The 24,377-nt window shown below is 37.3% G+C and overlaps 1 protein-coding gene across 1 annotated transcript; it reads left to right on the forward strand.

Moving 5' to 3' along the window:
- The first annotated feature begins 2,163 nt into the window (after positions 1 to 2,163).
- Positions 2,164 to 22,930, forward strand: LOC131144923 (large ribosomal RNA subunit accumulation protein YCED homolog 1, chloroplastic). Its single transcript, XM_058093884.1, has 3 exons — positions 2,164 to 2,398; positions 5,398 to 6,144; positions 22,310 to 22,930. The coding sequence occupies exons 2-3, from the start codon at positions 5,567 to 5,569 to the stop codon at positions 22,719 to 22,721; spliced, it is 990 nt and encodes a 329-aa protein (XP_057949867.1). The 5' UTR covers positions 2,164 to 2,398; positions 5,398 to 5,566; the 3' UTR covers positions 22,722 to 22,930.
- Positions 22,931 to 24,377: the final 1,447 nt, after the last annotated feature.

The raw sequence follows: 24,377 nt of genomic DNA on the forward strand, positions 1-24,377 counted from the left end.
TGTTCTCCATTGCGTCACATGCAAGGCACAAAAAATGTGGCGTTGCAGTTTACATATGCAATTTGCATTTATCTGTTGAGTATTTTTCCACTAGTCAGTAGGATGATTCTATTTTGGCCATTTTGATAATGTTTTGCAATCTTTTTAGTTAACATTTGAGAGCATGAATTTTGAATTTTGAAATTACAGTAGTATAATATGAATATCTTCTTAGTTAACGTTTAAGAGCGTGGATTTTAAATTTTAAAATTATATTTGTTCTGTTTTGAAAGAGATATAATATAATTTTATATCGAAGTGTGCCCAAATTCATTAAAAGAAAAAGGTCCTTGATAGGCCATGAGGTTTTCCGAGGGTAAGTGGAGGATTGTCATAATGTACTGAATCTTATCCTTATTTTTATGCGAAGAAAATATTTCTCTAAACTTGAAATCGTGAACAATTGATCATATTACCATTGACCATCTCAAAATATAAAATGAAGCAATGAACATAAATTTAATTTCACATATTTGGAAATTACACACTAAATTAAAATTTTATTCTTTAATAATATTTAATGTAGGAGAAAATAAACTGAAAGTGAATTTTCTTTTTAGTCTTTTATCTTTTTTTTCTCTCTCTCCTAATGAAATCCTAGAACTATATGGAACCTTAATCATTTTGTTTTTGAATTTAATTAATCACAAATTAGTTGCACGATTAAGGATGAAATTGCCACACAATGTCTAATGTCCTTTGTGCATTTTCTTTTTATTCTTTTCTCATAGAGCAAGGTTGTACCTAAATACAACAAAACTTAGTTAAATCATCGAGATATCACTTTTTTTTTTTCACTTAACCATTAAAGCTTATTATGTTTAGTTTATTAAATGTTAATTTTTAAAAATATACTGAAATAAGATGGAATGTAATAAAAATAATATATAAATAAAATAATTAAAAAAAACACTTGTGTAATTGCGTGTATTATTTTATCTAACATGAAATAGGTTGTAAGTGAAAAAAAAAAAAAATCTAGCATGGAATAGACTAATAATAAACATTCCCATGGTTTATTTTTTCATTATACTGTCATAAAAATTTGTACATTATTATTTATTTTATTAGGACAATATAATTTTTTTTATAAGCTATCACATTCTTATATTATCATCGTTACATTATAGGAAAATAACACTCCTATAACTAATTGTAACTTAATTACTCCATTTCAAAGGAGTTAAAGTCGAGGTTTTGGTGAGATTTAACAAAAGAGGTGGCATTTATAAAATTATTAATTATTTTTTTTTTATGAAACTTTCTAAGATCAAGCAACAAAATTTAATAATATTTTTTTATGAAAATTTCTAAGACCAAGCAACAAAATTTAATAATAATGATAAAGCACGATGCTTTTCCCCATGATTGAAAAATCAAAAGCTATACAATTAGTCAATAAGTATTGCTTAACAATCAATACAAATTATTTTTTAATATATTAAACTTTCTTATCATTTCAAAAATACTAACATAAATCTATCATAGTCTCAAATACGCTCAAATAATTACTATTGAACCTTTCAGAATTAGTGCAAAAAAATTTATCATATTTTTTCTATTTGCACATGCCTCGGACAATTGGCTAAATAATGAAAATTAAAGCATATATATGTTTAATTTATCTGAATTATTTGAAAAATTATGCTAAATTAACAATGGAAACTTATTTTCAACCCAACTCAAACACTATGTTTGGAATTATATTCAAATAAAATTCAATTCATCCTAATGAATTTAGAAATTGTTAAATAGGATGGATAGAATTAAAGTAAATTTTATCATTTTTTTGGCACAATTGGTTTGTTTTGTTTTTTTTTTTTGCTTAGTTTATTTTTTGTTTAAAAGAATATTTAAAGAAAAATTTATAAACCAGGATTTATAGGATATTTTTAAAATTTCACCGATATTTTTTAATTATATCCCGGATTTTCATAAAATGATTTTAAAGAAATATATATATTTAAACTAACTTTTTATTTTTTTGGTGCTCCAAAGTCCAAACAAAAATTTAACCAGAATAAAAAATTACAAATAATGTGATTTGTAAATCCAGTAATTCCCAAATTGATGACTAGTAATATTTACACGTGGCAACAAAACATGCATTGATGCACTGATAATGAAAATTAAAGTGTTACACTTCGCATGAGATAAATCAGATTGTCTAATGGAGAAACCATCAACACTCTCAAGCAGAGTCCAGCCACCCCTACTTCTCTTCATTCCTTCCTCTCTTTTCCATCAAATTGCTTTCAAATTAAGGGCGCTGACCGCTGAGCTCTCAATTCCACGCGTAAGTGATTCATCCTCAAAAGGATTCACTCGTGAAGACGACATTTCGCTCGTATTTCTCTCTGTGAGTACCGTTTGTGTTAGTCTTGTCTACCCTATATGATTGCTAAAAATTGGTTGTTTCTCCAAAACAATTGTTGGGTATGCTCTACAGTTCGTGTTTTTTGTTTCCCTTTCTTTCTGTGTGTTCTGTGTGCGTGTGGGCGGGGGCTGAAGTGGGGGTATTCGAATGCCGGGAATGCTCTAAACTGCTTTAACAATAGAATACGTGCCATTCCATTTTTATAATATCAATTCTCACTTACCCAAGAGATATAGAAGTGGGTTCTGTCTCAAACCCATTGTGAAAATGAATGGAATGAATGAGTTTCAATTGTTAACCGAATGTTAGGTGTTTGTAGAAATGCCTGACTCAGAAGTTGCTCTGTTTCTTCCATGATGTATGGTGGATTTTTGTCCTTCCTCCAGTAGAATGAATTTGTGCTTTAGTGAGGTGGATATCTCCTTGTCTATCGGTACCAACACCATTGAGGAAATGGTTCAAAGATCATATAGAATGAAAGTGCGAGTTTGTTTTGGAGCAAGTTGGTAAAAAAACGTAGTTAGTGAATTGTAGTGTAGGCTACCAAAAGAATAACAAATGAAAATCTTCATATTATCCCTCCTGCTCGTGTTTAACCATTAATATTTTGCTTTGAGGCAAAAGTTCAGATGCACTCCCTTCTCCAAGGCAAAAAATCTCTCTCATGACTTGAATTACCAAGATCAAATGCGAGGTGATCAGGCTGCAGGATGGGCTGGTGCAAGGAAGAAAAATTAGGGCAATAGAAACTAACCTCTTCTAAGACTTACCCAAAGAATTGACCTCCCTGCGGTTGAAAGGATCCCATGAACCTCCTTTGACATTTGATTTCTAGTACACTTACACCCACTCCATAAATTTATCACCAAGAAACCGAGTAAAGTTTCCAAAAAAAAAGAAAAGAGAGAGGCTATTTAGCTCCTTCTCCCCCTTGACACACATAAATTGCCATAATTATGGCTTGAAAGTAATCTCTAATAATGGACTTTGCCTTTTTGTTTTTTTTTTGGGAAAGGGGGGGGGGGGGGGTTGTGGTGGGTGGATGGGTGACGGGTGATTACACTGTTTTCTGTACATTTGAACAATGCTTGTGCTATTACCTATCTGTCAAGGCAAAAGAGTCATTTTAAAAAAAATTTACATGGCTCCTTGACGGTAACTTGATAGAGGGGGTCTAGCTGCCCTAGAAATCAAGTGTCGAAGAAGGTTTGTGAGCTTTTTGAGACACTTTTTGAAACTTGGTTGGTCTTATACGACTACTTGAAAAATGTTTCAAAGTGAAGTTCTTGGCTTTGTTCTCGAAAATCTAAGAGGAGAAAGGCACTAAAAAAGGGTTTTTCTATTAGATGATTGGAAATTTATCTAAAAGATGTTATCAGGGAGAAAGCTGCTTGTTCAAATTTGAGGGCACCATTTGGTGACGAGCACTTCAAGAAGATTATGAAGATAAGCCCAATTTTTTGTCTCCTTGGTTTGCATAAGCTAGGTGTTATGAGTCAAGCTTGTTCATGGTATTATGCTTGCCAGTGATCACTTCTATTGTGTGCATTAGATGGTCGCCATAATGTAAATAGTAGTATAGGTTTTGTTAATTGAGCATGTCAACGCCTTAGTGTATAATGGGAGTATGACTCGGTCATTTTGATGTTTCCTCGTACTAGAGCTAAAATAGCATATAAAAGCTCTTTAGGAGAGAGTGTTCATCAATCTTGTAAAACTCTTTTGCATTTGTTAAACGTGTTTAGCCTACCTGCCTTCTTTTCTAAACACACGTTACTTACGAAGGTATTGTTATTGAATTACGTTGCTACAATGTTTACAACATGCTTGTCATTTGCTTTCATGAATTGCTTTACTGCTTCCACTTACTTTTTATTCAAGTGTCATAAATGTGTTCTTGTGGTAAACTGTATTATACTTTGGCTGACTAGTTAAGCAAGAGTGCTTTTGCTAGTGCCCCATTGTCCATCACAAGGTGTGAAGTGTTCGGCCTGTGGTAGTTGGTATTTGAGCTTGGTTAATTGCTACATGAATTGGTAAGAGACCATGTCGACCAATAGGCAATAGAGGCACAAATTGAGACATCATACTAGACCTGACAAAACGGATCGGGTCGGATAATCCGTGGTGTATTAGGCAGATTATTGGGTAAGGAAATTGCAATACATACTTAATTAAGTGTTGAATTTATAGGGGTTCAAATCGAATAATCCATGGCGAATGGCGAATGGTGAATAATCCATGGCGAATGGCGGATGACAAATAATCTATTATTCCCATCCCAAGTATAATTTTTTTTACCATTCGATGAACAATTTATTTTGTTACATAATAACTGAAGTTATTTTTAAAATTATAATACAGTAAATGATTAAACATTTAATAACCAATCATAAAATTTTATATATTTTTTATTTTTTAAGATCATGAATTTAAAACTTTTGTTTTGATCGTAAGAATTGATTATTTGGGCTGGAGTTTAAGTGGGGATGTGAGACAGTCCTAAATGCGCATATAGTAGTGCTAGTTCGAGAGGTAGTTTTGATGTCTAATAAGCATCGACATATGAAATTATCTATGGATTTGGGCATTATTTGTTAACAGATTGGTGGATATCCATTGGATAAAACCTTAATTCCGCCAACTGATTCGTTTAAAGGCAGATAAAAAATTTTAAAGCCATATCTAACTCATTTAATGTGCCATTTGGTTATGAGTTGGCTTAAGAGGGTCAGATTTGGTTTAGATAAACAAATTTTTATCCGTTTTGTCAGGTCTACATAGGAGTACACATCTGTTAATTTCACTTCTTTGAAGTTAATAATTTTGAGCTGAACCTCGTTAAACAAATCATTAGGATGTTGCTGAACATATTTATTTGCTTCTGTTCTTTGTGATCTGTAATAAATTTTGTATTCAAATTCATTTCCTAATTATTCATCTTTCATTACATTTTGTGCCTTTTTTTTTTTCGGCTGCAGGGGCTGGCTGTTACTTTACTTTTTTGTTGTTTTATCCTAAATTACTTGACTTTAATAACTCCCACTGCTTCACTCCAAATCCTGAATATCAGACCCCTACTCTTTCGAGAAGACCTTTATTGCTTCTCTGTCTTAAAAATTCATCTCCTGCCAAATAGAAGATATTAGGATGTCACTTTTATTCATCCCACCCTCAAGGGTCCTCTCTCCTCATATCAACCGACTTGGGGTGTGTAATTCAAAATTTCAAAGAAATTCTCCTTCAAACCTAAACTTTGATTTTGTTCTGCGCAAAATCCCATGGGAAATCTCTTCTACTTCAATGTGTATCCCCACTTTTTTCAAAACCAAAACACCACCCAGCTTGAAGCTTATATCCAAAAATCAAACAAGCACCGATTATCAGCTGACTGATGAAGAAAACGCGGCGGATTTCAATTTGGGGGACCAAAGCCAAGAAGACATTGATGACTTGGGGTCTCCATGGGAAGGGGCCATTGTGTACAAGAGGAACCCTTCAATCACCCATGTAGAGTACTGCACAACTTTAGAGAGGTTTGGTTTAGGAAGGCTTTCAACCGCAGTTTCAAAGTCTAGGGCTTCGATTATGGGGTTACGGGTCACAAAAGCTGTGAAGGATTATCCGAATGGAACACCTGTTCTGGTATCTGTTGATGTGACAAGGAAAAAGCAGAAATTGAGGCTTGATGGGATCATAAGAACTGTTCTCACTCTGGATTGCAATAGGTAATTTTAAATAGTATTTTTAATTTTATGGTTTGTCCTCTGCATTTATCTTATTGCATTGGTGTCCTTGGCTGTATTTTTATTGATTTTGCATTAGTGTTGTATTTCCCATATATTTATTTGTTAATGATTAGGGAAAGAGGAGATTGAATAGGAAGGTTCCTTGGGGCGCCATCCCAAGTAAAAATCACTTTCAATTCAAAATTTTAACCGTATCTAAAATAGTATATGAACCCATTTCACAGTTACTAGAATACCAAAAGTTAAGCTTTTTAATCATCAATCCTTGAGTCAAACAAGAGGTTTCCTTTCCTTGGACCCCCCCTCCCCCCCAAAAAAAAAAAGGAAAGTGAGCAGGATAAGCTGTGTAATTTTTCTCTTTTCTGTACGAACTCTCTACTCTCTAGTGCCAACCAAGCCCACAATTCTGGTTTAATTGGGTCAACTCTAGCACAAGAAAGATCCAAAATAGAAAGTTCCTTGGCACAAGAGCAGTGAAGAAGAAGATGCTTGCAGATTCTCCATCTGACGTGTGCAGGATCATTTTTTCCCCCCATAAATGCGAAGTACCCATGCAAACTTCAAAAAAGAGATTGAAATTATGAGGTGCACCAAAAATGTGAATCTCAAATATTTACGTACATAGAAAAGCCAAGTGTCATGGTCCCCAAGTTTCCTCCTACTCGAGAGGTTTGTGTGGCACTGGTCAAGAGCTCTCCCCTGAGCAAGTCAGCCAATGTTCGCTCGATCAAGTTTGCGAGTACAAACATCTCATAAGATACCATAGCCACGATAATAGTTGCTAAAGCTTGATATACATTGTTGGCCCACAACCTAATGGCTTAAGCTTTTAGGGAAAGTGGTAATCTGACATGGTATCAGAGCGTGATCTAGCCTAAACCCTATCATACCTAGCAGTCGCCTGAAAACACATTCCCGTTGTTGCCCTTCTTAGATCCCCCCCCCCACCCCACCCTTCATTATTTCACAAAATCAACCATATAGCCAAAAACAAAACCCTCCGCAGCCTATCCACAAAAACCCATTTCCGGAAACAGCCCCATGTGCCGGCAGTGCTGACCTCATGTGGCGGCGTGTGAGAGAGTTTCCGGCCACCTTTTTTTTTCCTCTTCCATGTTCTGATTCCTTCTTAAGACAATATTATCAAGTTGTTGGGCATGTTTTTTGCTAAAAAATCCACCCTTTTTCGACCATGCACTCGCGTTTATCCCTTAATTTTTGTTTGGTGTTTGTAAAGGCTTCTTTATGAGTTTCTTGGAGCAGTGGCAGTGTTCGTAAGTTAAGTTGTGAGGCTGTGGCAGTGCTATATCAATAGCTGAGTCGTTCATCTTGTCTGTGGTTGTGTCGGTGCTTCACATAGTTTGTGATTGTCCCAATTAGTTTTGATTGTTCTTCTTGTTTGACATTGGTGTGGCTGCAAGTTTGTGAGTGTTGGGGTAGAGTCGATGAATCCCAAAAATATGTTTCCTACATTGCTGCCATAGATAACGACTCAAAAGTTGGATGGAAAGAATTATGTTCAATGGTCTAAAGTTGTTTTGGTTTATTTAGCAGGATTATAAAAATATAACCACTTTTTTTTTTATTATAAAAATATAACCACTTGCTCCAATTAGATCCTTCTGATGAGAAGAGAAAAGAAGTGTGGATTCAAGAAGATGCCTTGATCATTTCCCTCTTGCGAAATTTGATGGAACCACAGATTGCATGGATGTGTATGCATTTAGATACGTGGAAGGAGATTTGGGATTATGCCAAGTGTCACGGACCCCCAAAATGGGACTCAAGTAAGGGTCGTGTGGCACTCGTTGAGAGCTCACCCTCGACAAATTAGCCAAGTCTCACACGTTCAAGCCTGAAATCATGAGCACATGGTGAGTCTCAATACTCAAGTAAACCAAGGAACAATAGGATATCACACGAGCAATATATTCTTATACACCGAATAAGACTATAACAATCAGAGACATCACAATCCAAGGCAACAAAACACCACAATGAAAAGGACTACTTGTATTATTCGACTACAAGAGAATAATCATACAAACGATAACACAGATAATCATATATTCATTCCAAATCCCTGGAGAATACAATTATAGCAGTATCTCTCTCCCCTTTTCCCCATTACATTGTCACTCCCTAACATCCTCCCCCACTCATTTTATCGACGTCCTCGTCGATGTGTTGTAGAAGGGCTTCGCACTCTGCTGATGTCGAAGTAGATGTCAATGACTACGAATTTCTGAAATCTTCAATCTTCTGTATGGCATGCTGAAGGTTTTCTGCCTTTTCCCAACTATTCTCTTCTTCCCCCAGCCCCAGCCACTGAACCAAAAATTGCCGTTGTTGACAACCTTCTGCATGGACGACTCTATTTGCAATGATCTCCTGGACTTCTTTGTTGACAGGCTGCCTTCTGGAAATTGTTGATTTCCTTAGCTTTTGTTGGTGCGGATTTGCTTCATCTGTGTGGAATGGCTTTAAATTGCTTACATGAAACACAGGATGGACTGGACGTCTGTGGCTTTTCATCCACTCAGGTTGCTCAAGCCGATAAAACGCATGTCCCACCTTCTCGATCACTCTAATTGGACCCTTGTAACGGCGTAACAGCCTTTTATCCTTGCCGCGAAGAAAGCGAAATGTCTCCGGCAGCACTTTTACAAGAATCAAATCTCCAGCTTCAAATTGTTGTGGTCGTCTCCCTTTGTCAGCGCATTTCTTCATGCGCTTCGATGCTTTTTCTAACTGAGCTCGAGTGAATTGGTATGCTTTTGGGCAATATCCTTTGTATGGACCATCCAGAGTGTGCGGGAGAGTCGGTTGTTGACCTGTCACGATCTCAAAAGGACTTTTATTAGTTGCAGAAGATTTCATGGAGTTAAAATAGAATTGTGCCGTGTCCAGTAAAGTAACCCAATTCTTTTGATTGGAGTTAACGAAATGTCGCAAGTATTCTTCTAGCATCCCATTAAAACGTTCGGTCTGACCATCTGTCTGTGGGTGATAGCTGGTGGATAGATTAAGGTTTGAACCCATCAAGCGAAAGAGTTCACCCCAAAATCCCCTTGTGAATCTAACATCCCTATCACTGATTAGGCTTTCTGGAACACCCCAATATTTCACCACATGCTTGAAGAATAGCTGAGCTGTCTTCTCTGTTGAACATGACTTCGAGACTGGTACAAAAGTAGCATACTTTGAGAACCGATCAATCACCACCAAAATTGTGTCATACTCCTACTTTTGGCAACGAGGAAATGAAGTCCAAAGAGACACTCTCCCATGGCCTGGCAGGAACTAGCAATGACTCCAATAAACCTGAGGTCTTCTTTCTTTCTACCTTGTCTTGTTGACAGATCAAGCAAGTTTTGGTATAACTCATCACATCATCTTGCATATTCGGCCAATAGTACCCCTGTGTAATCAATGCCTGAGTTCTTCGCCATCCCAGATGACCCGCCCACAACGTATCATGACACTCTTTTAGTAAGGTTTTCCTCAAGTTTCCAGCTTTGGGCACATAGACTCTCCTGCCTTTAGTCATAATCAGTCCATCTTCTACCCAGAATTGTCGAGTCTTCCCTTCTTCTATTAGTGTGCTCAGGGATTGCGCCTGCTGGTCTGTACTTAAATGTTCCCTGATAAGATTCTTCAAAGATGATGCCATCCTACTAATTGATAGATGACTGATGAGTTTCAATGCGGCCAATTCGGTTTTTCTACTTAAAGCATCAGCCACTTCATTCGTCTTCCCTACTTTATATTAAAAATCAAAATTAAATTCAGCTAGCTTCTCCTGCCACATGCTTGTTTTGACGTTAGTCCAAGTTGTGACAAAAAGTGAGTAACTGCCACATTATCGGTTTTTACCACAAATTTGGACCCTAAGAGATAGTGCCTCCACACCCGAAGACAGTGTACCACTGCAAGAAGCTCCTTTTCCTGTGTTGTATAGTTCCGTTTGACACCCGATAATTTTCTACTTTCAAAAGCAACTGGATGCCCTTCCTGCAAGAGAACTCCCCCTAATGCAAAGTCTGAGGCATCTACTTACACTTCAAACGGTTTTGTCACATCAGGAAGGATTAGCACAGGATCTCCTACAATCTTTTCCTTTAATTCAACGAATGCTGATTGGCACTCTTCTGACCACCCCCATGGTACCCCCTTCCTCAGTAAATTTGTTAACAATACAACTCTTCTAGAGTACCCCTCTATAAACTTTCGATAGTAGTTGGCTAGACCCAAAAAAAAATCGCAGTTCTCTAACGGATGTAGGTGCTCGCCACTCCTTGATAGTTTTTACTTTAGCTGAATCCATCCGTATCTGGCCCTCCTCAATGATATGCTCCAAGAATTTAATACACTTTTGAGCGAAAGCACAGTTCTCCCTTTTTACATATAACTGATTTTCTTTGAATTTTTGAAAAACCTTCCGAAGATGATCTTTATGTTCTTCTAAGGATGCGCTGAAAACCATTATGTCATCAAGGTAAACAACCACAAACTGATCAAGGTACTCCCGAAAAACCTGATTCATTAGAGAACAAAAGGTAGCGGGTGCATTTGTTAGCCCAAAAGGCATGACAAGGAATTCAAATGCTCCATATCGGGTGACACAAGTGGTCTTCGGTTCATCTCCCTCAACAATGCGCACTTGATGATATCTCGACCTCAAGTCCAGTTTCGTGAAATATCTAGTTGTACTTAACTAGTCAAAAATATCAGCAATCAGTGGAATGGGATGCTTGTTGCGCACCGTCACCTTATTAAGAGCCCGATAATCTACACACAAGCGCAAACTACCATCTTATTTCTTCTGAAATAACACTGGGGCCCCAAAAGGTGCTTTTGAAGGACGGATGAACCCTGCTGCAATAAGATCATTCAGTTGCCTTCTAAGTTCAGCTAACTCCGGTGGCGCCATTCGATAAGGAGCACATGCTGGTGGCTTTACTCCTGGAAAAAGTTCAATTTCGTGGTCAATCTGTCGTCGAGGTGGTAAAACTCTCGGTAGCTGTTCTGGGATCACCTCCTTGAACTCTTCTAAAACTTCCTTAATCTCAAGTGGATATTTCCCTACCTCTGCATCTTCTGAGACTATCGGTAGAACCACAAAAGAAGATTCTCCCCTTTTTACTCCCTTTTTGAATTGGAGGGCTGAAAGCAACTTCCTCTCATCGAAATTGTTGTAGGCTGTGGGGACCGCACAAGGTGCACTTCCCATTATCATAAGACAATCCACAGCTGGGATTGGCATTGAGCTGTCACTTTAAGAAAATTCATCCCCAATACCACATCAAAGTCGTCAAGGGGTGCCACAGTGAAATCAATTGTTCCAGACCATGATCCCATTTGGCATGCCACTTTAGGTGCCACCCCCACCGTGGTTAACGCTTGAGAGTTCACTGCTTTTAACTTGCCCACATCCTTGTCTACTTGCAATTCTCCGTTGAGCTTCAGAATTAGCAATGAAATTATGGGTGACCCTTGTATCAATCATGGCCTTGATTTTCTTTTCATTCAAAAGTAGATCAACGTACATTAGTCCCTTCTCCTAAGACTTGTTGTTAATTACTTGACGCTCTAATGCCCCCAAAAATCTCAATGCTCCCACCATATTTGGTTGTTCTTTTGGGGTTGCTGTCGGGGTTTCGGTTTCCCCTCAAAGGGCCTTTATAGCAATTCAAAGCCTTACGTTCAGGGCACTCCGCCACTCGATGTGGTCCCATGCAAAGAAAACAAGAGATCGGTCGACGCTCTCCATCCCCCGTTCGTCCGCCCCTCCACTCCTTAACCATGGGCGCTCTTTTATCTTTCCAAGAACTATTTGTCTCCCTATCCCTTCCCCCATTTGTGGGCTTATGCACTTTACTGGGTCTGGAATCATTATTGGCGGACGTAGGGAAATTTTGCTTCCCAGAATTATCTGAAAAATAATCCAACTGTTCGGCAGCAGCGAGGGCCGAAGAGAGATCACCAGCACCCTGTCGACGCAATTCATTCCTTGGCCATGTCTTCAAACCCCGAAGAAAATGAATTAGTTTGTCTAATTCGGTCATGTCTATAATGTCCAATATCAAGGCTTGGTATTCTCGTACATAGCTCCTTATTGAACCGGTCTGTTGCAATTCCATTACTTTGCACTTTGCTATGTACTCCACATTTTCGGGATAGAATTGAGTCTTCAACGCCTGTTTCAACCCCTCCCATGTGTTGATAACACATCTATTGTGCTGAATATCATTCCATTTAGTTCTCCACCACACTTTTGCATCCCCTACCAGGTATATCGTTGCCAGATATACCCGGTCCACTTCTAGATCTACTCGTGAGCACGTGAAGTAGTGCTCCATATCAAAGAAAAAATTATCCAGCTCCTTGGCATCTCGTGTACCCCCAAAACTTTTAGGTTCTGGTACCTTCAATTGAAAACTCTCAATGGGATCTGCAACCGGCCTTCGGGCTATCTGTGCCACTGCATTCACTTTCACAGTGATCTTTTGTAAATCCCTCTGGACTTGGACCACCGCACTTTGGGTATTACACATCTCCTTCAAATCTTCTTTCAAAGCAGTAATGAACTCCTTAACATCTTCTGCAAGAAAATCAAAATTATCCGTTAGCTCCCGTAAGGAGGCTTCAAGCTCTATTGGCTCTCCCCGTTGGGACGAAAGAGATGGCAATATGCCCTCAATATGTTCCAGCCTACTCTCAAAGGCTTCCAACTGCTCGATACTCTTCTGGAAGGCCTCAAGCTCTCTTGGCCGTTTCTCTAGGGATTTCACACGTGGAATGAATTTTTCAAGTTCCTCAAATCTCTCTACAACTTTTGATACCCCATAGAGATTTTCTCTAGGGTTTTCTTCAGCGGCCTCAAGCTCTGTTGGCACGCTTTTCTTTTTTATCAATGTTGCCACAAACCCTTGGAGTTCACCACACGTTCTCTCTAGGGTTACAAGTTTTGTCTCAAGCGCCTCAATGCGCTCCACTTTTCCTGACTTGTTTCTCATATTACCACTCATGGTGCTCGCATACACTGTGCTCTGATACCAACTATCATGGACCCCCAAAATGGGACTCAAGTAAGGGCCGTGTGGCACTCGTTGAGAGCTCACCCTCGACAAGTCAGCCAAGTCTCACACGTTTAAGCCTGAAATCATAAGCACCTGGTGAGTCTCAATACTCAAGGAAACCAAGGAACAATAGGATATCACACGAGCAATATATTCTTATACACCGAATAAGACTATAACAATCAGAGACATCACAATCCAAGGCAACAAAACACCACAATGAAAAGGACTACTTGTATTATTCAACTACAAGAGAATAATCATACAAACGATAACACAGATAATCATATATTCATTCCAAATCCCTGGAGAATACAATTATAGCAGTATCTCTCTCCCCTTTTCCCCATTACATTGTCACTCCCTAACACCAAGCTTCTATACTCTAGTAACATTACATGTATGTATGATTTATCCTAGGAGTACTTTCAGTTACAACAAGGAGATAGGAGCATTGCAAATTGTTTTGGAGCGATGAAGCGTATGCATGAGGAGCTGAACATCGTGCAACGTATAACTGCCGATGTTCATAAGATGCAGAAGCAGAGGGAGCAGATAACAGTCCTTCGGGTTTTAGTAGGCTTGAGACCCTAGTTTGAGGCAGTCTGGTCCCAGATACTTAGTAATGCTGTGTTTCCATCATTTGCCGATTTCTATTCTTGTGTCATTTGTGCTTCTTTTAGCATACATTCTCTTGCCCTTACATTTGACTTTGAGAGGACAACCTTTGCTACACAGGGTGATTCTAGTTCTCTACCAAACAACTACAGAAGTTATTGAGGTGGTTCGAGTAGTCTTGATTGTAAAGATGGACGAGGTAGAGACACTCCTCGCAAGTACACTTATTGTGGACAGAGTAATCATACTATTGAGTAGTGTTGGGATCTCCACACCTTTGGTGGCAGCTAATGTAGCCACCACCGACTCCACACCTGTGGGGCCAAGTGGGGAGCAACGTACTGTATCCATGTCTGAGGAAGAATATTCCAAGTTTCAGTAGTATCAAGCGTCACAACAAGCTTCTCTTCCCATTGCATCTCTTTCCCAAATAGGTAATCCCACAATACACATGTCATCTAGTACTTCTTGTCCTAGTCCTTGGGTCATAGACTCCATTGCCACTGATTATATCACATGTATACCTAATTTCTTCTTTACTCTTCAATATCCTGCAAATTTTCCTTGTGTTACTCTTGTTGATGGATCCACCATTGCAATCAAGGGAATTGGGACTATAAATCCCACTCCCTCTATTTCTCTTCCTTCGGTTTTTTATATTCTCAGGTTTCCTTTCAATCTTATGTCTGTTAGCAAGATTACTAAATCCATGACTTGTTTAGTAACATTCTTCCATGATTTTGTGGCTATTTAGGATTTGAAGACGAGGAAGACAATTAGCGGAGGGCGTGAAGCTGGTGGACTTTTCACTTTGAGCCATTATCTCCTTCTATAGCCTGCCCTGCGCCCACACCTCTCTAAATTTATTGTCGTCTTGGTCTTCTTTCACTAGACAAGTTGAAACGTCTTGTTCTTGATTTGAGTTCTATGTCTAGTCTTGATTGTGAATCTTGTGGGAAGCACTATCGTGTCCCTTTTGCTTCCCGAGTCAATAAACGGGCTGCAAGCCCTTTCATGTTAGTCCATTTTGATGTTTGGGATCTTAGTTTAGTTATGTCCAAGCTGGGTTTCCAGTACTTTGTAACCTTTGTGGATGATTATTTAAGAATGACCTGGCTATATTAAATAAAAGATTGTTTTGAGTTATTTCATTTATTTTATGCCTTTTGTTATAAAATAAAGACTCAATTTGGTTTGCTAGTTCGAATACTTGGAAGTGATAATGGTAAAGAGTGTTTTAGTTCTCAATTTGCTACATAGATGACTCAGTTTGGTATTATCCATCAATCATCCTGTGCCCACACGCCTCAACAAAATGGGGTTGCAGAGAAGAAAAATAGCCATTGAAATCACTCGCACCTTACTTTATCAAATGCATGTATCTAAAGTGTTTGGGAGTGATGCTATACTTACTGCTTGCTATCTGATCAACAGGATGTCATCCTCCGTTCTTAGTGGTAAAATTCCCTACTCCATTCTCTTTCTTAATTTACCTTTATTCTCTCTCCCTCTTTGTATATTTGGGTGTGTATCCTTTGTTCATCAACTAACTCGTAGGGTGGATAAGTGGGATTTTGATGCTATAAAATGTGTCTTTTTGGGCTACTCATATACTCAAAAGGGATATCATTGTTATAGTCCTGTGCTGTGCTGCATCGCTTCTTTGTTTCTGCAATTGCTACCTTCTTTGAGTCTGCTTCTTACTACACCTAGTCCCTAAGTGCTTCTGAGCTCAATGAGTCTCTTTCTCTGCATAATCTTCTAGATTCTACTTTGTTATCCTTGCCCAACCAACCATTTGAGTCTCCATGTAGTTTGAGTTGTTCTCATCATCTTGATCATCCTAATTTGCAAGTGTATTCACGATAGTGGCTCCAAGGCAAAGAGTCTCCTCTAGCTTCTACTACCACTCGTTTGGTTTCCTCGTTTGATGATCATATTTCCCATGACGTTGATCCTCCCATTGCTATTCGGAAAGGTAAACGCACATGTACCTAACATTCCATTTCCAACTATGTGTGTTATGACTTCTTATCACCCTCCTTTATTGTTCTGTTACTGCTCTATCATCAATTACCCTTCCTAAATCTGTTTCTGAAGCCTTAGCCCACTAGGTGGATGAATGCTATGGTTGAAGAGATGAATTCTTTGCAAGACAATGGCACTTAGGACTTGGTATCTCTTCCTCTTGACAAGTCTATGGTTGGTTGTCGCTGGGTATACACTGTGAAAGTCAACCTTGATGGTTCTGTGGCTCGTCTAAAGGCCCGTCTTGTTGATAAGGGTTATACTCAAGTTTATGGTTTGGATTATTCTGACACCTCTTCTTCGGTTGCCAAACTTACATTAGTACGTTTGTTCATCTCCTTGGCTACTACTTGCCACTGGCCTCAGCATTAGTAAGATGTGAAGATTGTCTTCTTACATGGTGATCTTGAGGAGGAGGTCTATATGGTGCAACCACCTGAGTTTGTTGCTTAAGAGGAGTCAGGCTTAGTATGCGACTCAATAAGGCACTATAAGGTTTAAAACAGTCTCCCAGGGCATGGTTTAGTCATTTCAATGCTATAGTACTTGAGTTTTGTTTTCAACGGTGTGCAGTGGATCGTTCTGTGTTTTATCGTCATACTTCATCGGGTAGGATCCTTATTGTTGTTTATTTGGATGATATTGTTATTATAGGTGATGATGATAAAGTATTCAGAGTCTCAAACTTTTTCTACGAACAAAGTTTCAAACTAAAGATTTGGGAACGTTGAAATATTTTGTATAGAAGTATCTAGATCTCATACGAGAACTATATTGTCACAGAGGAAGTATGTTCTTGATCTGTTGGATGAAATTGAATTGTTGGGATCCAAGCCAGTTGATACACCCATGGATCCTAACAGCAAGTTAATGTTGGATATGGGTGATTTACTGCCTAATCCTAGACAATACTAGAGACTTGTTGGAAAGTTGAATTATCTTACATTCATTTGGCTGGATATATCTTTTGCAACAAGTGTAGTGAGTTAATTTCTAGATTCTCTGAGGACAAGTCATTGGGATGCAATCATTCACATCTTGAGATATCTCAAAGGGGCACCTGGGAGAGGTCTTTTATATTGTGATTAGGGTCACACTCATATTCATGGATATACAAATGCAATTGGGTACTGTATCTTGGTTGGTGGTAATTTGATTTGTTGGAAGAGTAAGAAACAAACTATGGTGGCTAGGTCAAGTGTTGAATTAGAATATAAAGCTATGACTCACACTACTTGTTAACTTGCTTGGTTGAAGAACATGTTGGAAGAACTGAGTTTTTCACATTCTCAGCCTAAAGTTGATGTGTGATAATCAAGCTACTCTTCATATTGCCTTCAATCCGATCTCACATGAGCGGACGAAACACCTTGAAGTTGATTGCCACTCGGGAGAAACTTGTGCAGAAGCTCATTTCTACCGCTTATGTGAAGTCTGATATGCAGCTTGCTGATTTGTGTACCAAAGCTTTAGGGGGGTGGGGGGTGGGGGTTGTAACAAGCTAGGAACATATGACATTTATGCTCCATCTTGAGGGGGAGTGTTAGAGGTTATTTATGTCTTTTAGTATTATTATTATTAAGTGTGTTAGTATGTTAATTAGTGAGAGTTATCAAGGGTATTCTTGTCATTAGAATATATTTGATTTGTATTATAAATAAAGGAAGAGACCAATCTTCAATTTAGGTCATTCATTTTAATCAAAATCTCAACATGGTATTAGAGCTGGTAATCAGGAGGTCTTGGGTTCTAGTCTTGTTGCCCGCATATATTGTGTGGTATTTGAAAAAAACTATTGTATTCCCTACAATGAGTGTTATTATTGTGTATTTATCTCTCTACGTGCTGTCGGGCTGCGCATGCAGGGGAGTGTTAAAGCTTGATATACATTGTCAGCCTACAACCTAACAGCTTAAACTTTTAGGTAAAGTGGTAATCTAACAATAGTAAATGGACGTTGCATTCATCCCACAACACAAGAGGACAAAAGTCACATCCAAATAAGACATTCATCATACAATAGCATCGATAGCAAATAAACATCACAGCACATATGATAGAGAAAGGATCTACTCATATTATTTCAATAACGAGGCAATAGTACATTAATGCTCAATGATAATGTTTACAATAGAAATCCCTGGAGGGGAGATTTTGGGGCACATATTCTTGGAGTTAACATATTGGGTTATTGTTCTGCTCATGTCATCTCCTTACATTGTCACCCACTAACACCAAGCATATACTTCCAGAATGCCAGCTGATAGGGCATATTTGTCTATCTGACAGCTGGCAACTGCACCTTTGTCCATCAATAAGATATTCATTGATCCCAATTGAACCAGAATCTACAGAACTATGGCATTATCCTTCATCTATAGATTCTACTGTTTTCTTTTTGCTGCTGGTGCCTTTAAGGAATTAGTGGTTTATAAGCACTAGCTTGCATATTTCGATAAGTTTGGTTTGTATTCCTGGACAAATTAATTCATTAATTTTCATTAATTTGTCAATGTGATTGTTCACAAAGACTTAAGCTCTTTGCCCTTGATGAATGGGGGTATCGAAGGAAAATTCTCCATTTGAGACAGGAACTTGTTATTGAAAATTATGTATACTTGTCTTTGCTGAATTAATAAAATCTCCCTTCTAATTAAAAAAAAATTGTCACTGAGACTGTTATTGAGCATGAGTTAGAACACTATAGATAATAAAAGTAATATTTCCATCAACAGAGCCTTTGGGTACTGATGCAGAGCAGCATCAAGGTTCTGCAGCCATGGGAGAGATTAGAAGAAATAGAAGAGAGGAAGGAAGGGAAAGGGAGGCGAGAAGAGACACTAGGGGGAAACTCATGTTCAATCCCAATTCAAATTCAAAAATAACTGCCTACATCATGTCTTTCACACACTATTTATAAGAAAGCCTAAACACATAAAATTACACACATACCCCTAAAACTATATTAATTACAAACAAACTCCTATGTTTCACAAATTTTACAAACAACCCCCAAATATACATAATCCTATACTAATTAATGCTAAACACACAATAAACTACTAACTGAACTCAACAATCATCGATCCAATTTTTCTTAAGTATTCCTCAACAAGGATCTTCCCAAGGCCATGCTTCTTGTCCTAATCAACTCTCCCCCAAGTAGAAAAAATTGGGGCTTGAATTTTGAAATGTTGGAGGATTAGGAGCAAGAAGCAAACTTTGAAATCTTTGGAAGCCAACACTTGAGTGAAACAAGGAACCATGTTCCGTTGGCAATATCATAGACTTGAATTGAGAGTTAGCATCAATGAACATATTAGGAATGACAAACTCAACAATTGGTATGTGTGAAAGACTTTGGATGCCTTCAAACACATTCATTTCCTTCCTTGTTGTGTCTTCAAGTTGAGTAATTGTGCCTGATTCCTTGTCTTGGTTGATTGGTAGAGCGGCTTCAAAATGATCTTCTTATTATTATACTGGAAGACTTGTGTTCCCACGTCCTTGAGTAACCTAAATCATCCTATCAAGGAGAACCAAGGAGTACATGGCCAATCTTCATAGGTATGTTATCACGCCAAACATTATCAAAGTAAGCACCCATTTGGTTGGGAACCAAACATCTTACATAAACATGTTAGGTACTGCGATCAATCCAAGACATCTCATAAGGCTCTGCATGAGGTTCTGGACTCCATTTTTAGAAACCATATTCATAGGGCATTGTCCATCAATGATGAATTTGAAAGCAAGTGTGATAATTTGCTATGAGTAGCATCAAGGTTCTGCAGCCATGGGAGAGATTAGAAGAAATTGAAGAGTGGAAGGGGAAGGGAGGAGAGAGGAGATTCCAAGGGGAAACTCACGTTCAGTTCAGATTCAAATTCAACAATGACTGCCTACAACATTGCTTTTTTCACACACTATTTGTAAGAAAGCCTAAACACATAAAATTATGCACATACCCCTAAAACTATGTGAATTACAAAAAAAAACCCTACATTACACAAATATTACAAACGACCTCGAATGCACATAGTCCTATACTAAATAATACTAAACAGGCAATAACTTCTCAAGTAGTCTCCAACAAGGATCTTCCCAAGGCCTTGCTTCTTGTCCTAGATTAGGCACTTCATTCTACTTTTGTGTTTCTTGATTGTAACTATAAGTATAGATAATTAATTCGTCCTTATTCTAACCTAACCATTTACTTGTCAAGCCAAAGGAATCAAGAAGTGTCAATAGAAAAGCTTGGAATTTGCCAAAATAACATTGTGTTCCTATTTCTTTGTTTATGTATCAAATAAAATACTCTAAATACAAGGTTTTAAGTGTTTTGTTTTTTGGAAGGGGAGAGGAGTAAGTTGGGGACAAAAAAAAAGAAGAAGCTAAAAACTAATGGTGGAGTACACACCGAAATCTAGGGCTATACACGGTTCGGTGCGGTTCGGTTTTGGCCAGAACCGAAAACCGAACCGAAATTTTCGGTTTTGAGATTTCCAAACCGAAACCAAAACCGAACCAAAATTATGCTTTAATTGAAAACCGAAAATGTGGCGGTTCGGTTGCGGTTTTTCGGTTTTAAACCGATTTTTTTTACAAAAAAAAAAAAACCTTTATTTTTCATGAAGTTGTTGAAAATTTATTGAGCATTTTAAATTTTTATAGGGACTCATAATTTTAACAAAATAAAATATATTGGGCACTTTTAACAAAAATAACCTTTATTTTTCATAAAGTTCTTAAAAATTTATTGAGGATTTTTATTTTCTATAGTGATTATATGGCTATTCTGCATGCTATCTTATATAAATCGGGTTTTTTTTTTTTCGGTTTCAACATAAAACCGAAAACCAAAAAACCGAACCGTTTATGGTTTCGGTTCGGTTTCAGTCCGGTTTTCGGTTTTTCGGTAATTTTTGTACACCCCTACCCAAATCCTTGAGTGTGCCCTACATACTTTTTTCCATATCCAGGTCACAAGTCCTGACTTCATCTCTTTTATATATATATATATATATATATATATATATATATGTATATATATATATAGAGAGAGAGAGAGAGAGTAAATTCATCTCTTATATATGTAAATATATATATATATATATATATATGTAGAGAGAGAGAGACTCGAATCTTTGGAAAATGTGGAAACTTTAACATGTAAAAACTTGATTTAGAACTGCTAAAAAAAGACACACACACACATACATACAGCACATGCAGCATGAGTGTGCATACACACAAACATACAAGACACAGTAAACTCTTATGAAACTTGGACTCCAGGATTATAATATTTTGAAAAAAAATGACACTTTGACGTGTCAATGCATGCTCAGAACTATAGAAGGTCGCATATTTATGCCAATTTACACAGCTAAGCCTAATTACAAGACAATGCCAATTAGCCAGCTATCGCAGTCCATGATCTTTAAGAAAGGATAATTAGACTTCAACCAAATGTCACTGAGGTTGGTCAAAAGTGTCTTGCAACATGTGTTAAATCAAGCCATCTTTACGTCATTTTATGCTCCTGTAATGGTGCTGCCATTAATCTCAACCAATAGCCCAATTTATGGTCAAACTTTGTGAAGATAAATATAGCATAATCATTCACCCTTTTTCTCCCCTGTAGCCAACCGACGGACATGCATCAGATGAGTAAATTAAGAACACTTGGTACTTTCAGCTTTTCGAGTAGTTGCAGTACATAGAAAGAGACTAGGTGGTCTTCCGACCAGCAGATCTTTGTAAAAGGGAATAATGTTATTGCATTTGAACTGAAAGTTTCCCAGTCTAGCAGATGGAGAAGGGATTGGATGCATCTAGTTTCTCACGCATAATTATTTCCTGATCTTGAAATTGATTGGACTACCGATTGAAAACCTATGCATGTTGAGGCTCTTTATGATAAATTGGAAATTGGTATACTTTATTATCACAGAATTTAAGCTGATATTACCAGTCTAGCAAAGAAGAGAAGAAATAAATGAAATGAGTCTGGTTTGTCACATATAGATACTTGTTTTCCCAAAATTTCAGAAAATGATGGCTGACCTCAATGCCGATCTTTTTTTGGGTTCTGCTGCCCCTGCAGAAGGGTGTGTGTGGAAGGAGGAGGTGACCTTTTGCATGCAAATGGGAGCTGGGAAAACAGTTTTGAATTTTTCCATTTCTAGTTTCCCAAAGAATTACCAAAAAAGCTGCAATGTTTTCCAGTTTTCCAGCATTTGTATAGGAAGCATATTTGATACTCTGAAAACCTGAAAATGGAAAATTAAAACTGTCATGCACAATTGAATTGAAGATTGAAGATTGCTAAACACATTTGTGTGGTTTGTTATGCTGCTTTTAAATTTTGTTTGCCTTGTGTAATCTCACCCAGTTTTCATTTGACATCCAAGGTGTTGTGAACCAGCTGCTGAATGCGTGTTTTCTAGCTTCTCACTTCTACTAACTGAAGAACCTGTGGAAGAACCAGAGTTTATTAATATGGGAGTATTTGGCGAAGGAAGAAACAAGACTTATACTAGGAGGGTTGAGGAGGAAGACAAGGATGATGACGCCTCAATTGATTTTGACGATCGCCTATATTTTCCTCCTGAGGAGAAAGAGATTGACATCTCAAAGAACATCAGAGACACGATTCATGTGGAGATCACCATGAATGCCCTGTGCGATCCATCGTGCAAAGGTATATGTCCTGATTGCGGTGTAAATCTGAACAACAAAAGATGCTGTTGTGTCAAAGACGCGGTTAAGGAGAAAGGTTATGGCCCTTTTGGAAATTTAAGGAAGCAAGTGCGGAAAAATTAAAAATGCAAGCTAACAGACAAGGAGCCTAGTATTTACTTCTCGTAACAGGGTGCTATTGTAGCAATATTTATGCAGCAAGATATTGCTCTTACGCCTCTTTGGTATTTTATTTACCACAAGAGTTTTTATGTCCTTGAGACATTTTGTGTAGTTCCTCCTTTCTTTTTGATTAAAAGCTCTTAAGTGAGATTAAGTGTTGAGATTTAAAATTTTCTGGCTGATTATAAACCCTCTCCCGGAGGGGCAATTGTATTTATTGGTTTTTTTTTTTTAGGAGTTTACTGATTTCAAATTTCCATCACAAAACCTAGAACCCCATTTATTCTAATTCCTCTTCAAGCCTTTTGCATTCTTTAGCTCTCTCTCTTTTTTTGTTTTGTCCGGGATTAACCCAATTCTCATCTCATACACCTTTTCACCAATGACGTTTCAAAAATTCCTCCTAGAGATGGAAATTCGAAATCAGTAAACTCAAAAAATGCATGCGCCTTCCACAAGTAAAATAGCTTTGCTTCCTTCAGTGAATTGAGACACTCAAAAACTCTTCAAAGTTTGCATACGGACATCCGCTAATGACTTTTAAAATTCCCCCACGCTTTCCACGATTTGCTGTTCTTTACTCCCTCTCTCTCTGCGCCACCCCTTTTTCTTGTCCTTTTACGATGCCCAGCCAAAATAAATAAGGAGAATGCGACTCGCGAGTCGCACGCAGCTCATCTTTCCAAATCCGCACGCACCAATTATTTAATTTGATACTAGTACCGAATAACTCCATATAAAATCAACGATCTAATGAGCCGTCCCTTTAAAATAAATTAGAGTTTAAGGAGTGATTCATTGATAAATGGGGTCATTTCAAATCCAATCTAATTAAGAAATGGATTAGTTAGGTTCAGGTTGAGGATCCTTCGTTTTACTTTTTATGAAAAAATATGGAGTCTCCATGTACGTATAAATCATGATATTTGATGCATATATGATGTATCATGTATTTTTTTTAAATAAATAGATATAAGATGTAGTTATATAGTTATATTTTTAAACAAATATTTAGGAGGAAAAATGATAAATGGGTCGTAAGTGCTATTTTTTTAATTTCAAACCACCTTTTCTTAAAAAAAATATTTAAAATGAAAAATAAATTAAATAATAAATAATTGTTATTACTTGAAATATATTGAGTTATTAATGAGAAAAGAATAAACGAGTGTTGTTTTTTTTATAAAAAAAAAAATATTTTACTCATATTTGGTGAAATTTTATGGAAAAAATTAAAATAAATATGTTATATACTTCTTAACGGGTTTTAATTGGTACATTTTTATAACCATTGAGCGAATTTGAATTTATGATCTACTCACCCATTTTTAATTGGATCAAATTAAAGCCAACCTATTTTAGTTTTACTTGTTTATGACCCGTTCCATTGGCCCGTTTTGTCACCCCTAGTTAAATGTCCTTCCAAAAAATCAGATACATATAAAAACTTTTTTTTTTTTTTAGTCTAATATCAAAATATATTTATCATATATTTGTAAGCATAGATTTTGAGTTTGAATTTGAACAAACTGTAATACAACATTATATCGAATTTTTTTCAAATTAAATATGCATAAATTTGAATCTTTGTCTCAAAATTCATACTCCTAAACCCTA

Source organism: Malania oleifera, chromosome 12 (genome assembly GCF_029873635.1).
Source record: "Malania oleifera isolate guangnan ecotype guangnan chromosome 12, ASM2987363v1, whole genome shotgun sequence".
Classification (NCBI taxonomy): domain Eukaryota; kingdom Viridiplantae; phylum Streptophyta; class Magnoliopsida; order Santalales; family Ximeniaceae; genus Malania; species Malania oleifera.

What these genes read in the sequence shown, in the direction of transcription:
- LOC131144923 (XM_058093884.1), top strand. Translation starts at nt 5,567, where the DNA reads ATGTCACTTTTATTCATCCCACCCTCAAGGGTCCTCTCTCCTCATATC. An exon ending in CTCACTCTGGATTGCAATAG is followed by an intron (nt 6,145 to 22,309) that starts GTAATTTTAAAT and finishes TTGACATCCAAG; the next exon opens with GTGTTGTGAACCAGCTGCTG.